General features: G+C 44.4%; 1 protein-coding gene across 1 annotated transcript; it reads right to left on the minus strand.

The window, feature by feature from the left end:
- Positions 1-1,027: 1,027 nt before the first annotated feature.
- Positions 1,028-15,713, minus strand: polr2m (RNA polymerase II subunit M). The gene is made up of 4 exons (XM_038813170.1): positions 15,475-15,713; positions 8,051-8,782; positions 6,496-6,706; positions 1,028-5,284 (listed from the first exon to the last, which is right to left on the minus strand). Exons 1-4 carry the CDS (start codon positions 15,585-15,587, stop codon positions 5,135-5,137), a joined length of 1,206 nt encoding a protein of 401 aa, XP_038669098.1. The 5' UTR covers positions 15,588-15,713; the 3' UTR covers positions 1,028-5,134.
- Positions 15,714-16,654: the final 941 nt, after the last annotated feature.

Raw genomic sequence — 16,654 nt, forward strand, 5'->3', positions numbered from 1 at the left:
TCTTTCAGGAATTAATCAACGCTTGCCACTTACCAATCCAGCAGAGACAAGCTAACATCTGTGGCATATTCAAAAAAATGGGATAGAAAGGCAGCCAAAACTACAGACTTGTAATGTGAAAATGATGCTGGGGAGAGATTTTTAACATATTGTTCATTCTATTGTCATGAAGCACTTTGAAGCTCGTAATATTCAGGTAGATAAGCCAGTATGGTTCCTCAGTCGTGAATCATAGAATTTACAGTGCAGACCCTAACCCATTCGGCCCATCAAGTCTGCATTGGCCCTTGGAAAAGAGCACCCCACTAAAGCCCACACCCTGTAACCCAGTCAGAGCATCTAACCTTTCGGACACTAAGGGGCAATTTAGCATGGCCAATCCACCTAACCTACACATCTTTGGACTGTGGGAGGAAACCGGAGCACCCGGGAGGAAACCCACGCAGACACGGGGAGAAAGTGCAAACTCCACAGTCACCAGAGACCAGAATTGAACCCGGATCCCTGGAGGTGTGAGACAGCAGTGCTAACCACTGTGCCACCATGCCATCCACGCTGATCGACTGAAATACAGCGTTTGGATGGTCAGTGACCTTGCTTCAAGTCTCGAAAGAGAACTACCACACAGCACTATTTTGCAAAAGGCTTTGACAAAGCTCCTCATGAAAAGCTCTTGCCCAAACTTCACTATGGAATTATGGGCACATTATCAAATTGGATTTGGCACTTCCTTACCAACAGAAAAACAAAGTGTGATGTGTGATGGGAAAATCATCCTCTCCAAAGTGCCCTGTGGATCTGTGACTTTTACTTTTCTTGACAAACATAAAAAAGTTAAAAAGCAACGTACAATTATTTGTCGATGACTGTGTGGTTCACACATCAGGGGGACTCAAGGTCATGTCAGTTCAGTACTAGATGATCTTCTGGAATTGCAAAAATGGCAGGACTAATGGCAGCTGGTATCCAATGCCACAAACTTCATATCATTAACATAGCCACCAGAAAGAATCCACCAAAAGATAGCTTCTGTTATCAAGTTCTCCAATTTATTGATCTTAAAAACAATCGGCAATGCAGATTCTGTATTTAGCAAATGGCAGTGAAAGAAAACAGGGTTCTTGGATTTCAGAGGAGGAATCTTTGGTATTGCAATAAAAATATCAGAGTTATAGCTTACTAAACATTTGTCCATCCAGTCCTAGTTTAGACAAGTTGTGTGTGGGATCATTATATAGAATCACAGAATTCCCACAGTGCAGGAGGCCATTTGGTACATTGAACCTGCACCAACCCTCCAAAAGAGCTCCCTCCGCAGGAAAACACCCCCTCCCTATCCCCATAACCCCAGCTAACCCTTTGGACACGAAGGGGCAATTTATCATGGCCAGTCCACCTAACCTGCACATCTTTGGGACCGTGGGAGGAAACCGGAGCACCCGGAGGAAACCCACCCAGGCACTGGAAGGATGTGCAAACTCCACACAGACAGTCATTCAAGATTGAAATTGAACCCGGGTCCCTGGCACGGTGAAGCAGCAATGCTAACCACTGTGCCGTGAGAGATATAAGCAAGATTGAAACAACCCAAAGGCGTGCCGCATGATTCTGTACGAATCAGCATGGGACATACCAGTGGGACATCCTTGTTTAAAGATTTGGAAGGGAAATCTTTACAGCAAAGGGCGGAGAAACATAGACCATGTCCCATAAAATTTGAAATAGACTAGTAGGAATTGACAGAAACAAGTACCTGGTGTTCTCTGGCAACGACAGAACACAAGATGGCCATCAACAAAAAATTACAAAGACCATTTGTTTCAAGACATTAACAATCTTTCTCCCCAAGGACATCCTATAATGGAGCCAAAAGAAATAGAGAGTCCCGTCACTTAAAGGTGCACCTTCAGATTATTTCCATTTCTAAGTTTTTGTCATCAGGACTACCATCTCAGCAGGCCATGCAGGTTTATCTCGGATTACCCATATAAATGACGGCAGGATATGATTATTTTTCTGTGATGCCGACACAACGAAAGCACAAGCAGAATTATAGTTGCTCAGGAAAATAGAGTTTGACTTTATAGTAAATGCACAATAGAGTATCTTTCTTTGCAGAAACATGAAACAGCATCCAATAAACAGAATCTAAAACAGCTTGATGCTGGAGCACAAGGGCTTGTAGTCCAAATGCAACAAGCTTTCAATTTATCGCCATGGGTTGTGATACTGCCAAATCATAGCAAGAAGATATAATATATAATTAATCGACCAAGTTTGCTGTGGGGAGAAAATGAAAGAGGTAAAATGTTTCTTATATAAAAATCTGAATATCAATCACCAATGTCTTACTGGTAAATAACGTTGCAAAATACATATCTTTAAAATATTTAAATTTGAATGCAATCGCTGATTATCGGGATTGCTACTCTCCCAGTTACTTTTGAGAAAATTATTCCGGAATAGGTCACCTTTTCTCCTCCCCTGAAGATGCCAATTTTCTTAATGGAACGTTATCCTAAGCATTAGATGAAAATTAACTGATTCCAATAAAAAGTCTGTTGTTACTCAAGGAGAGCAGCTCAACGTGTCCAAACGAAGGTCACAAGTGCGATGGTTGTAAGCACAAAACACTTAAGGCCGCAAATAACACAAGTGGAACACGAGAGTGTCAAAGGTCAGGTGCCCATCCCCTCAATCTCCTGGATTAATTTACATTAGACAGGCTGACCACTGAAGTAATTGATGTGAAGGAGCTGAAAACAAAAGTACAAGAAGGAATTTTAAGAATGAATTGCAGAGACTTGATACATGTCATACAATCAAAAGGGTTGGAAAGATATTGGGGCTGAGTTTCCGTTCTGGGCGTAATTGCTGATTCCAGTGCAATGTTGCACCCATTTTGAAAACGTTTCCCCCGAGTTCCTGCGCAAACCTGATTTGCATACCTACGTATAATAAAAGAATACAAAGAAATGTCATATGCTTTGGAAGGATGAGAAGTAATCCCACTGAAACACACAAAATTCTTAAGAGGCTTGACATGGCAAAGTAGACAATGGGGGAATATTACCCCTGACTGAGGAGATGGGAACTAGGGTCCATTGTTTCAGAATAAGGGGATGGAACTGAAAAGGGATCACTACTTCACTCAAAGGAGTTCCTTCATGGATCTTCAGGCTGAGGGTGTTCAGTCATTGACTATATTCAAGGCAGAGATCATAGAAACATGGGTACGCAAGGAGACATCAGTCAGCTCCTTAAAATAGGGGCTGGTTTAGCACACTGGGCTAAATCGCTGGCTTTTAAAGCAAACCAAGGCCGTCCAGCAGCACGGTTCAATTCCCGTACCAGCCTCCCCGAACAGGCGCCGGGATGTGGCGACTAGGGGCTTTTCACAGTAACTTCATTGAAGCTTACTCGTGACTATAAGCGATTTTCATTTTCATTTTATTTCAAATAAAAATAACATTTAAAAGGTTTTAAAATGTAGCTTTAGAGTCCTTGCACCAAAAGAAAAATCGAAGTCTATCTGAAGACCTGGAAATGAGAGGAAACTTGGAATGGTTATTAATGCACAGTGGGGACAATGCCAATGTTGTGGGGTAGACCTGCTTCAAATGCAATATTTTCTAAACTAGCGCAAAAGGTCACAGCAACACGAGTTGCATTGAACACAAAATGTGCTTGAAATTGTGATTTTTGTGGTACCTGGAAAGTGAGGTGATACACATTGGAAGGAGTAATTTGACAAGGAAGTATACTATGAAAGGTCTGACACTAGGAAGGTCCGAAGAACAAAGGGACCGTGGCGTGTTTGTCCATAGAACTCTAAAGGCAGAGGGACAGGTTAATAGGGTGGTGAAAAAGGCATATGGGCACTCGCTTTTATCAATGGGGGCATTGAGCACATGATGAAGCTGCATGGAACTTTAGTGAGGCCACAGCTCGAGTATTGTGTGCAATTCTGGTCGCCACAGTATAAGATAGATGTAATTGCACTGGAGGGGGTGCAGAGAAGATTCAGCAGAATGTTGCCTGGGATGAAACATTTAAGGTATAAAAAGAAATTGGAAAGGCTTAGAATATTTTTTCGGGAGCAGAGAAGACTTTGGAGTGACCTGATTGAGGTATACAAGATTATGAGGGGCATGGACAGGGAGCAGATGTTCCCGATAGTTGAAGTCAGTTATGAGGAGACACAAGTTCAAAGTGAGGGGTGGGAGGTTTAGGGGGGTTTTGAGGAAAAGCCTTTTTACCCAGAAAGTGGTGAGGGTCTGGAATGCACTATCTGGGAGGGTGGTAGAGGCAGAATGCCTCATATCTTTTTTAAAAGTACCTTGACACATTCAAGGCTACGGGCCAAGTGCTGGCAAGTGGTATTAGGTGGGCAGGTCAAGGCCTTTCATGAGGTCAGTGCAGACTCGATGGGCCAAAAGGACTCTTCTGCACTGGAGTATTCTGTAATCATACTTATTTTTGCCAACGGCACTGAAAAGAAAATCAGTCCAATCGAGTGGATCAGGTTAGTTATTTAATCTACAAATTTAGTTTGTACCCAGTTGCCGTACAAAAGTAGTCATTCAAATGTTGCAATTTACTGAACCCATCTTTTAAATATAACACTGTTTTAGTGACAGAATTTAATAGCTATATCCAATAGTTGAAATAGTTGTCCCAACTTTATCTTTTTCCACAATATCTCACTTAAGTTAAAACAGTTCACGTAACAGAGCATACAAGACACTTGTAACTGATCGGTATTGTCACACCGTTGGAAAATAGAAAAATAGCTCCCTGCCTGAATTAACAAAAAATGTGCATTTCAGAAATGGTACAAGCAAATGAAATGGACCATATTTCTGCAAACTGAACAGTTGTCACGGTTAGCACTTTCAATTGTGCAAAGATGCTCTCATTCACTTTTCACACTGTCCACGATTTCTCATCAATGCCACTTACAGAATATACATACATTGGCGCAATTCAATTAAAATGGTACAAAAAAAAGTGTTAGCCGCTGTTGTCATAAGAGCATTTGCATAGATATCATTAAAGGAGAACATGTTTCCAGAATCTGAAGTGTCACCACAGGAGCACAACTATCGATCTTTCATTATTGAAAGGACAGCCGTCAGCTTAAATCTTCTTCTGAAGAATTACTGTCTGTCCGATCCCTATATCCTCGAAACGCTGTAGTAGCTGCACCTTCCGGGTCAAAGTTCATTACTTTAATGTTCAATCTTTGCACTAGTTTTTCCGCTGCGAGCTTGGCCTGTGAGGACTGCAAAAGAGAATGTCTCTTTTAATTTGAAGGTCAAGGCAAAAAGCAAAGAGTTTCCTGTTGGGACATAAGGTGCTTGATTCTCCACCCCGCCGCGCCACTTTAAGCCTCGACCAGCCGGCAGGATTCTCCATTACGCCAGCCGATCAATGGGGTTTCCCATTGTGGGGCAGCCCCACGCCGTCGGGAAACCCCCGGGCGCCGGCAAAACGGAGAATTCCGCCCAAGGAATTTACTTTCTGGACATCTCTATGTATGGAATCGCAACAAAACATCTTCACAACTTTTGAACAAAACGCTGTTTGATACCAGCACTGAGAATACAGAAGCAATGGGGGGGACCAAGCACCCATCATAATACTCAGTCTTAGTATCACTATTTATCAGACTAAAATTTAGTCTGAAAGTAAATAGTCAGCACACTGGTCCAAACAGAAATTGTGAACTAAAATTACTTTTCTGTTTAGATGAATTAGAGGGCTTTGGTTTTCATGCAAACAGATTAAGAGATTTATCACTGAACACACAGCTCACATTTCCCTTAAAGCTGATGAAAGATTAGAGCTCGGTTTTTCACTACAAGCAAACAATTCCATCCAGTCAGTCCCACATGTGCATTAAAATATTGAGCATTTGTCACAACAAGTAGGGTTTCCCAATACCTTAGTTCTTTACAAACAGGTTCCACGACAATACCATCTCCAAGCACACAAAATATATTTAAACAGTATTGAATCAAGAGTTTAAATTCTGCAGTATGAAGATGAAAGAAACAAAAGCATTATAGAAAATAGGATTAAAAGGGAAATTGTAATTTTATACAACTAGCCTTTTGACAGTTATATATATTCATATCAAGCACATTTGTTACATGTATTCTGTTCACATGAATCCCTACAGTGCAAAAGGAGGCCAATTGGCCATCGGGTTTGCACTGACCCTGCGAAAGGACACTACGCAGGACGACTCCAACCTGTAACCCCACCTAAGTTTTGGACACTAAGGGGCAATTTAGCGCAGCCAATCCACCTAACCTGCACATCTTTGGACTGTGGGAGGAAACCAGAGCACCCAGAGAAAGCCCAGGCAGACACGGGGAGAATGTGCAAACTCCTCACAGAGAGTCGCCCAAGGTCAGAATCGAACCTGGGTCCCTGGTGCGATGAGGTAGCAGTGCTAACCACTGTGCCACCGTGGTGCATTGCTCATACCTCATATTTTTGCTTCTGTAATATCTGTAGTTCACCAGACTCTTCAAGGGACAGTAGTTGAGCAGGAGAGTGGTGAAGTGGCGGCAGTCTAGCAGCTGTGATCTCATCCAGGTGCTTCCGGTCCCTTCGCCTTCGTTCTGCTGGAGACAGCATCAGCGCAGATCTGCCAGGTGACTGGTCTGCAGATGAACTGGGGGATTCAGGTATTGGGCTGGTGTAAAAAAGAAACATATTTATACAGAAAAAAAAACAGGGAATTTCAACCTGTAAAAAAAGAGGATCAGATAGCTTTACAAAGGCAATGTTTTCTTACAGCTAACTACTCTGAGATTGTAAGAACATTATAGTATTTAAAAAGAGGTTCATGTCTTCATGTCACATCAGTAGCAGAAAATCTAGCTACAAGGATTCGATTAAAACCTTTCATCTTTAATTGTAAGCAGAATTGCACTGTTACACCAAGACACCCTTTTGCATTTAAAAGCAAGACACACATCATGCATTCCTGCAAACCTGCAGCTCACAAGGCACAGGGAACAGAAAATAGCTTAAAAATAGGATCTACTTCTAATTATCGAATGAGACAACCGTAAAATTGACACTTTGGATACATTCCTTGAATAGAACATGAAAATAATAAACTACAGATAACAATTGGTGACACCCAGTAGAGTGCTTTTTAATAAAACGTTTAAGGCAGGAAATAACTAGTTTGCATTAGATTACTGAATCAGTAGGAAGCCTAAACAGGAGAATCACAAGTGCATTTGGTGCTGATATTCCTAGCTGCTGAAAGTCACAGTCAGCACCGTTTCAAATTCATTCGCAAGGTGGCAAGACCAACATTTATCGCCCATCACTAATTACGCCCCTGTAGGTGGTGGTGAGTAATTGTTTTTATTAATATTAATAATAATAATTATTGCCACAAGTAGGCTTACGTTAACACTGCAATTAAGTTACTGTAAAAAGCCCCTAGTTGCCACACTCTCGCACCTGTTCGGGTACACAGAGGGAGAACTCAGAATGTCCAATTCAGCTAACAAGCACATCTTTTGGGACTTGTGGGAGGAAACCGGAGCATCCGGAGGAAACCCACGCAAACACAGGGAAAGCATGCAGACTCCACAGCTACCCAAGTGGGAATCGAACCTGGGACCCTGGTGCTGTGATGCCACAGTGCTAATCACTGTGCTACCGTGCCACCCTTGTGTAGACTGAAACGTCATTAAAATTTCAGCAAGGGTTCCTATTATAGCCACACAGAAACACGAATGCAGACATACACCGACAGTAAAGATTTTGTTTTGAAGGTCTGAAATGTGATCTCTGATCCCTCTAGATTTCTATCATTGTAATCTTGCGATAAGCAGTAACCAAGCAAGCGACAATATAGTAACAATTATATGAATAGAAAATTTTGGAATAATACCTCCCGAAAGAAACTCCAATATTTTGGACCTAAATTGCAAGATGCAACAACACTGAAAATTCAGTCAGCGGATAACCAGATCCAGATACATCTACTGCACCTCAAACTGGAGATGAAACTTACTGGTTAGCTTTAAATTGTGCTCTTTTCACCACTGGGTTCTTGGCTCTGTGCTCCAGTATTCCAACGTAATGAGATTTTTTATTTTCTTGATGATGCAGAGTTTGAAAGGGATTGTCATTACGTTTTACCTTACTGGTTAAAGATGGATCTTCAGGCATTTTATGAGGTACTTTTCTGTGCCCATTATCTGTCAGAGTGACATTGTCAAACCTATCAGTAAGCAAATCAGCACTGCTGGCAGAATCTGCTTCCAGGTCATTTGCAGTGACGGGCTGATGGTTGGGATTGCTTTTTTCCTGCTGTATACATATGGTTCTCTGGCTGTCCACCATAGAATCAAGAGAGTTCTCACTTTTTGTAGCCCTCTTAGCCGAGGTAGTTTGTTCTTTTTCCAAAACTCGGTGTTTTCCCTGATTTAACTCATCTCTGTTTATAGTTCCTACGCCATCAACCTTTGACAAAACATTTTCATTTTTCTCAGCTTCATCGCAAGCCTTCAATTGTTTTATGACAACCTGTCCTGGTGTTAAAGTCGAGGTTGTGCTCTCCTGCCGGAGGGTTTCCTCCTTGTCAGAAGTTATCACCCTCTGCTTCTTTTGAAACTCCAGTTTGACAACTGAAAGCAGTTCAGCTGCTCGCTCCACTTCCTCATGCTGGGAAATTGCTGCTTCCAGTTTCTCTATAAACCCAGCGATTCGCTCACCCTTGTCTGGCAGGCTTTGGATAAACCTCCTGAACAAACAAAGGGCAATTGGATACAGTTAGATTAAAACATTGCTGCTAAGAAATCAAACATATTTAAAGAGAGCAAGTCCATTTGATCTAGACTTTCAATAACCCAATATAAGTTGATGTCTTTTGAATTTAGTTTCCATGTCACATTTTCACCCACAAGAACATGGAATGATTCATAAAACAGTCACAGCACGGAAAAAGACCATTTGGCCATTCTGTGCCAGTTCTCTGCAAGAGCAATTGAGCAAGACCCACTCCCCTGCAGCCTTGCAATTGTTTTCTCATTAGGTGCAAATACAAATTATTTTTGATTTCCGCAATTGAATTTACCTCCACCACACTATCGGACAGTACTACTCGCTGCACAAAATAAAATAATTTCCTCCTGTCACTGCGGCTTCTTTCGCCAATCACATAAATCATTGCCTTCTGATTCTCGACCCTTCCACCAAAGGAAGCATTTTCTCTCTATCAAGTCCATCGAGACGGATTCCAGGGATAGCGGGACTGTCATACGAGGAGACATTGACGAGGTTAGGATTACTCTTGTTGGAGTTCAGAAGAATGAGGAGGGGGATCTCAAAGAGACTTATAACATTTTAACAGGACTAGACAGGGTAGATGTTGCCGATGGTGGGTCCAGAACCAGGGTTAGAGTCTGAGGATTCAGGGGAAACCATTTCGAACAGAGATTAGGAGACATTTCTTCACCCAAACAATGGTGAGCCTGTGGAATTAATTGCCACAGGAAGTATTTGATGCGAAAACATTGAATATATTGAAGAGGCGGCTAGATATAGCACTTGGGGGAATGGAATCAAAAGTTATGGGGAGAAAGCAGGATTGGGCTATTGAGTTTTTAAAAAATAAATTTAGAGTACCCTATTAATTTTTTCCAATTAAGGGGCAATTTAAGGTGGCCAATCCACCTACCCTGCACATCGGCCAATCCACCTACCCTGCACATCTTTGGGTTGTGGGGGCAAAACCCACGCAAACACGGGGAGAATGTGCAAACTCCACACGGACAGTGACCTAGAGCCGGGATCGAACCTGGGACCTCAGCGCCGTGAGGCAGCAGTGCTAACCACTGCGCCACAGTGCTGCCCCTTGGGCTATTGAGTTGGATGATCAGCCATGATCATGATAAATGGAGCAGCAGGCTTGAAGGGCCAAAAGGCTTCCTCCTGCTTCTATTTTCTACATATCTATGAGAACCCTCATGATTTTGAACAATTCTATAAAATCTCCTCTCAAGCTTCTTTTCTCTTCAGAGCAACCCCAGTTTCTCCAGTCCATCCACGTCACTGAAGTATTGAAGTCTCTCAACCCTGGAACCATTTTGGAAAATCTGAACCATCTCCAATTCCTCTGCATCCTTTCTAATTGTGCAGTGCCCAGAATTGGACATAATTCTGAGGCTCAACCAGAGTTTTAGAGCGGTTTATCGTACCTTTCTTGCTTTTGTACTCCATGCCTTGGAGAGACTGCGCCTGGAGTATTTGGTCTCCTTAAAGGAGGGATGTACTTGCTGCTGAGTGAGTGCAACAAAGGCTCAGCAGACTGCTTCCTGGGATGGTTGTCCTAGAAGAGACTGGGAAGACTGGGCCTGCATTCTCCCAGGTTTACAAGAATGAGAGGTGATCTCATTGAAGCATACAAAATTCCTACAGGGCTTGACAGGGAGGCTAATGATATATTGTCTCTGCTTGCTATTCCCACCAAAATGAATTATTTCTCACTTCACTGCTTTAAAATTCATCTGCATCCAGTCTATGTCCTCAAAGTCTTGCATGAGCCTCCTCAAAAGCTCACAGTATGTCAAAGTTTTGCATCTTTTGCAAATATTTAAATGGTCCCCTGTACACCAAAGTCTAGGTCACTGACATATATCAAAAGAAGTGGTCCGAGGGGGAAATCTCACAGCATACCTACCTCCAAGTCTGAAAAACAACTGCTCACCACTATTCTCTTTACTGTCACTCAGCCAACTGCATGTTAATATTGCCCCTGCCCCTTTTATTCAATGGGCTTCAAGTTTGCTGGCAGGCCCGTTATGTGGCACTCTATAAAACACTTCCTTGTTCGACCAGATCAAGAAAATTCGCCTGAATACACTTCAGAAACTCTCCTTCGCTCTTACTGCTTAGTTATCCTAATAAAAAACATAGTAATAACCTGAAGTATTTTTAAATAGGATTAATCTATGGAGTCCTGCACAGAATAGTCCATTTATAAACCAGCTGTATTGCTCAAAACATCATGAGTGGTACATTTGGGGAGTGATGCAAACATGGGTCAAAGTCTACTGGTTCTTTGTTTCGCCACTCTTGATTTTCCTTTCACCAAAAAATTACTTCATTCACAGCATTTGTACGGGTACATCACAGAAGCATACAAATTGGATAAGTTTGGAGATAAAAGCAAATTACTGCGGATGCGGGAATCTGAAACAAAAACAGAAAATACTGGACAATCTCAGCAGGCTTGACAGCATCTGTGGAGAGAGAAAGGAGCTAACGTTTCATGTCTGGATGACTCTTTGTCAAAGCTTTGCCCAAGGATAAATTTGGAATGTGCCGGCTGCAACATCTGGTCATGGAGAACTCTCTGCACTGGAAGACCAATAAGATTTGGCCAGAACAAAGAATATCTTTCTCTGAGGTATTGGCCCCCAGCAGCATAGAACATAGAACAGTATAGCACAGAACAGGCCCTTCAGCCCTCGATGTTGTGCCGAGCATTGTCCGAAACCAAGATCAAGCTATCCCACTCCCTGTCATTCTGGTGTGCTCCATGTGCCTATCTAATAACTGCTTGAAAGTTCCTAAAGTGTCCGACTCCACTATCACAGCAGGCAGTCCATTCCACACCCTAACCACTCTCTGAGTAAAGAACCTACCTTGGACATCCCTCCTATATCTCCCACCCTGAACCTTATAGTTATGCCCCCTTGTAACAGCTACATCCACCCGAGGAAATAGTCTCTGAACATCCACTCTATCTATCCCCCTCATCATCTTATAAACCTCTATTAAGTCACCTCTCATCCTCCTCCGCTCCAAAGAAAAAAGCCCTAGCTCCCTCAACCTTTCCTCATAAGACCTATCCTGCAAACCAGGCACCATCCTGGTAAATCTCCTTTGCTTTTCCAATGCTTCCACATCCTTCCTATAGTGAGGTGACCAGAACTGCACACAATACTCCAAATGTGATCTCACCAGGGTCCTGTACAGTTGCAGCATAACCCCGCAGCTCTTAAACTCAAACCCCCCGTTACTAAACGCTAACACACTATAGGCCTTCTTCACAGCTCTATCCATTTGAGTGGCAACCTTCAGAGATCTGTGGACATGAACCTCAAGATCTCTCTGGTCCTCCACATTCCTCAGTACCCTGCAATCCGCATTCAATTTTTTTCTACCAAAATGAATCACCTCGCACTTATCAGGGTTAAACTCCATCTGCCATATTTTGGCACAGCTCTGCATCCTATGAATGTCTCTTTGCAGCCTACAACAGCCCTCCACCTCATCCACTACTCCACCAATCTTGGTGTCATCAGCAAATTTACTGACCCACCCGTCAGCCCCCTTCTCCAAGTCATTTATAAAAATCACAAATAGCAGAGGACCCAGCACTGATCCCTGTGGTACATCGCTGGTATCTGGTCTCCAGTCTGAAAACTTTCCATCCACCACCACCCTCTGTCTTCTATGTGATAGCCAATTTCTTATCCAATTGGCCAAATTTCCCTCCATCCCACACCTCCTTACTTTCTTCATAAGCCGACCATGGGGAACCTTATCAAACGCCTTACTAAAATCCATGTATACGACATCAACTGCTCTACCTTCATCTACACACTTAGTTACCTCCTCAAAGAATTCAATCAAATTTGTGAGGCAAGACTTACCCTTCACAAACCGGGTTGACTAACCCGGATTAAGTTGCATCTTTCCAAATGGTTATAAATCCTATCCTTCAGGACCTTTTCCATTAACTTACCGACCACCGAAGTAAGACTAACCGGCCTATAATTACCAGGGTCATTCCTATTCCCTTTCTTTGACAGAGGAACAACATTCGCCACTCTCCAGTCCTCTGGCACTATTCCTGTGGACAGTGAGGACCCAAAGATCAAAGCCAAAGGCTCTGCAATCTCATCCCTTGCCTCCCAAAGAATCCTTGGATATATCCCATCTGGCCCGGGGGACTTGTCGACCCTAAGGTTTTTCAAAATTGCTAATACATCCTTCCTCAGAACATCTACCTCCTCCAACCTACCGGCCTGTATCACACTGTCATCCTCAAAAACATGGTCCCTCTCCTTGGTGAACACTGAAGAAAAGTTTTCATTCAACGCCTCTCCTATTTCTTCTGACTCCATGCACATGTTCCCACTACTGTCATTGACTGGCCCTAACCTCACCCTGGTCATTCTTTTATTTCTCACATAAGAGTAAAAAGCCTTGGGGTTTTCCTTGATCCGAACCGCCAAGGACTTCTCATGCCCCCTCCTAGCTCTCCTAAGCCCTTGTCACTCATTCCTTGCTACCTTGTAACCCTCAAGAAACCCAACTGAATCTTGTTTGCTCATCCTTACATACGCTTCCTTTTACCTCTTGACAAAACATTCAACTTCTTTTGTGAACCATGGTTCCCTCACATGGCCATTTCCTCCCTGCCTGATAGGGACATACCTATCAAGGACACGCAGTATTTGTTCCTTGAACAAGCGCCACTTTTCATTTGTGCCTTTCCCTGACAGTTTCTGTTCACATCTTATGCTCCCTAATTCTTGCCTAATCACATCATAATTACCCCTCCCACAATTATAAACCTTGCCCTACCGTATGGCCCTATCCCTCTCCATTTCAATAGTGAAAGACACCGAATTGTGGTCACTATCTCCAAAGTGCTCTCCCACAAACAAATCTAACACTTGGCCCGGTTCATTACCCAGTACCAAATCCAAGGTGCCACCCCCCCCCCCTCTTGTCGGCCTATCCACATATTTTGTGTCAGGAAACCCTCCTGCACACACTGTACAAAAACTGTCCCATCCGAACTGTTCGACCTATAGGGGTTCCAATCGATATTTGGACAGATAAAGTCACCCATGACAACTACCCTGAGACTTCCACACCGATCCATAATCTGTTTTGCAATTTCTTCCTCCACATCTCTATTACTATTTGGGGGCCGAAAGAAAACTCCTAATAACGTGACCGCTCCTTTCCTATTTCTAACTTTGTCCCATATTACCTCAGTAGGCAGATTCCCTTCAAACTGCCTTTCTTCAGCCGTTAAACTATCCTTGATTAACAATGCTACTCCTCCACCTCTTTTATCACCTTACCCTATCTTGCTGAAACATCTATACCCTGGAACTTTCAACAACCATACCTGTCCCTGGTCTAACCATGTCTCCGTAATGGCCACAACATCGTAGTCCCAAGTACCAAATTCACGCTCCAAGTTCACCTACCTTATTCCGGATGCTCCTTGCATTGAACTAGATACACTTCAACCCACCTTTCTGTCTGCCGGTACACTCCTGCGACCTTGATACCCTCCTCAGTACCTCACTATTCTCAACAATGGCTTCTGGACTACAGCTCATTTTCCCATCCCCCTGACAATTTATTTTAAACCCCACCCCAAAGAGCCGTAGCCAATTTCCCTCCCATGATATTGGTGCCCCTCTGGTTCAGGTGCAAACCGTCCTGTCTGTACAGGTCCCACCTTCCCCAGAATGTGCTCAAATTATCCACGTAACTGAAACCCTCCCTCCCTCCTACACCATCCCTGCAGCCACGTGTTTATCTTCACCATCTCCCTGTTCCTCACCTCGCTAGCACGTGGCACCGGCAACAAACCAGAGATGACAATATGGCTCTCAGCTTCCACACTAGCTCCCTAAATTCCTGTTTTAAATCCCCGTCCCCTCTCTTACCTATATTATGTAGTTTATATTTATGTTGTTGTGCGCCCCTGAGAACAGACCATCGAGCGTTGAGTCAGTCGTGTGTCATGGAGCTGCTCAGAATGCATCTTGACAATTGAGGAAATAGATAATTTAAGAAGAAAATGGAAGATTCCTAGACTCTGGAGGTGTGGGAGGGGGGGGGGGGGGGGGGGAAGAGTATTGGGTATGGGGAAGAGCACTGGAGTATGGCATTGAGATAGAGGATCAGCGATGATCATGTTGAATAGTAGAGCAGGCTCAAAGGGCCGAATGGTCTACTCCTGCTTTCTATATTTCTAAAACCACTGCATCTCTTTGCAGACCTGCATCGCAAAGACACAGCCCAGAAAGAGGTGGCTGACAGGTGTTTGGTCCCTTCCTCACTGCAGCGCGTGTGTGATGATGGGGGGCGCGGGGAGAACACGTCCTTCGCATCACCAGCCAAGCGGCATCATGGTGCTCGTTTGTCAGTTCTGGGTGATGAGGCATTCTGCCAAATGACTTTGACAGTCTGCTCAGGAACCCCATGCCACGGACGGCAGGTACGTCAAGATCTCATCAACAGTTCCCAGCGCCAGACACGGATAAGGTGCTTTTTAGATTTGGTGCTTGTGGAATTCGGATCACAGTGGGGGACAGCAGAGACCCGCTCCTGCAGCGCTGGACTATTCGGCAGAGCGACCCTTTCCTCCCCCACACCCAGCACCGGGCTCCTCACCGATTTGCCTGAAGGTTTTTCTGCCGCCTCAGCAGTTCCAGCAGCTCTTCCTTGGATTTGTGCTGTAAATCCCCCACCAGGCCCTGGCGCTCCGTCAGCGCCGTTGACATCATTACCGGAGGCCAACATGGAGCTTCCAAACCCAGCGGCTCCACTCAGCCACGGCCAGCGGCCGCCATGACACCGGACATCACCGCCCCGAAACCGGAGGTCGCCGCCATGACACCGGATGCCGTCCCCGAGCCGGAAGTCGCCGTTTTCAACTTGCTGCAACTTTATTGTTCCCTGTCTCTGGAGCAACGCCATTAGCAATGGAGCAAATCCCCTGGCCAGGACTCGGCCACCAGCTCCGGCCTTTTTATAAACCACATTGACAAACAGCCCTCAATGCACGAGTCTACTGCTGATAAACATGTTCAGTGAATAACAAAGGTTTACACTGAAAGATGAAGAATAGAGAGAGGACCAGCCCCCCCCCCCCCCCCCCCCCGAGCTGTCACTATTCAATAAGGCCATGGCTGACCTGCCTCAACCCCACTTTATTGCTCAGGGTGAACAGCCACCCCTTATTTTACATGATGAGGCCTCCCGCTCTGTGTCCTGGGCGCTCCTCCAAAAAGGAGGCCATTTGGCCCATCGTATCTGCACCCACCCTCTGAAAGAGCACCCTACCTATGCCCATTCCCCCACCCTATCCCCATAATCCCACCTAACCACATTTTTCGACACATATGAGGCATTTTAACATGTCCAATCCACCCTAACCTGCATATCTTTGGACTGTGGGAGGAAACCGGAGCACCCAGAGGAAATCCACGCAAACACGGGGAGAAAGTACAAACTCCACATTGTCAGTCATCCGAGTCTGGAATTGAACCTGGGTTCCTGGCATTGTGAAGCAGCGGTGCTAACCACCGCCTCATCTCTCTCTGTTGCTCATCAATTTGCAGCTTGTTCTCAGTGCTGTTAGCTGCTCAGCTGACTGGAGAGAGGTGGGAGGGAAGGAGGGAGAAGAAGGCAACTTAAGACCAAGGTGAGTGGAGCCCTCTGGACGGCCTGCTTGCTGGGCCTCTCCTGGGCTGAGGACCTTGCTCAGCCAGGTCCTCCCAGCCATCACCAACTGCCTTCAGTGAGGAGGTAGTCTTTTTCTTGTATGAGGTGTGCTTGTTCCAGAACAGGG

Source organism: Scyliorhinus canicula, chromosome 12, assembly GCF_902713615.1.
Source record: "Scyliorhinus canicula chromosome 12, sScyCan1.1, whole genome shotgun sequence".
Lineage (NCBI taxonomy): Eukaryota > Metazoa > Chordata > Chondrichthyes > Carcharhiniformes > Scyliorhinidae > Scyliorhinus > Scyliorhinus canicula.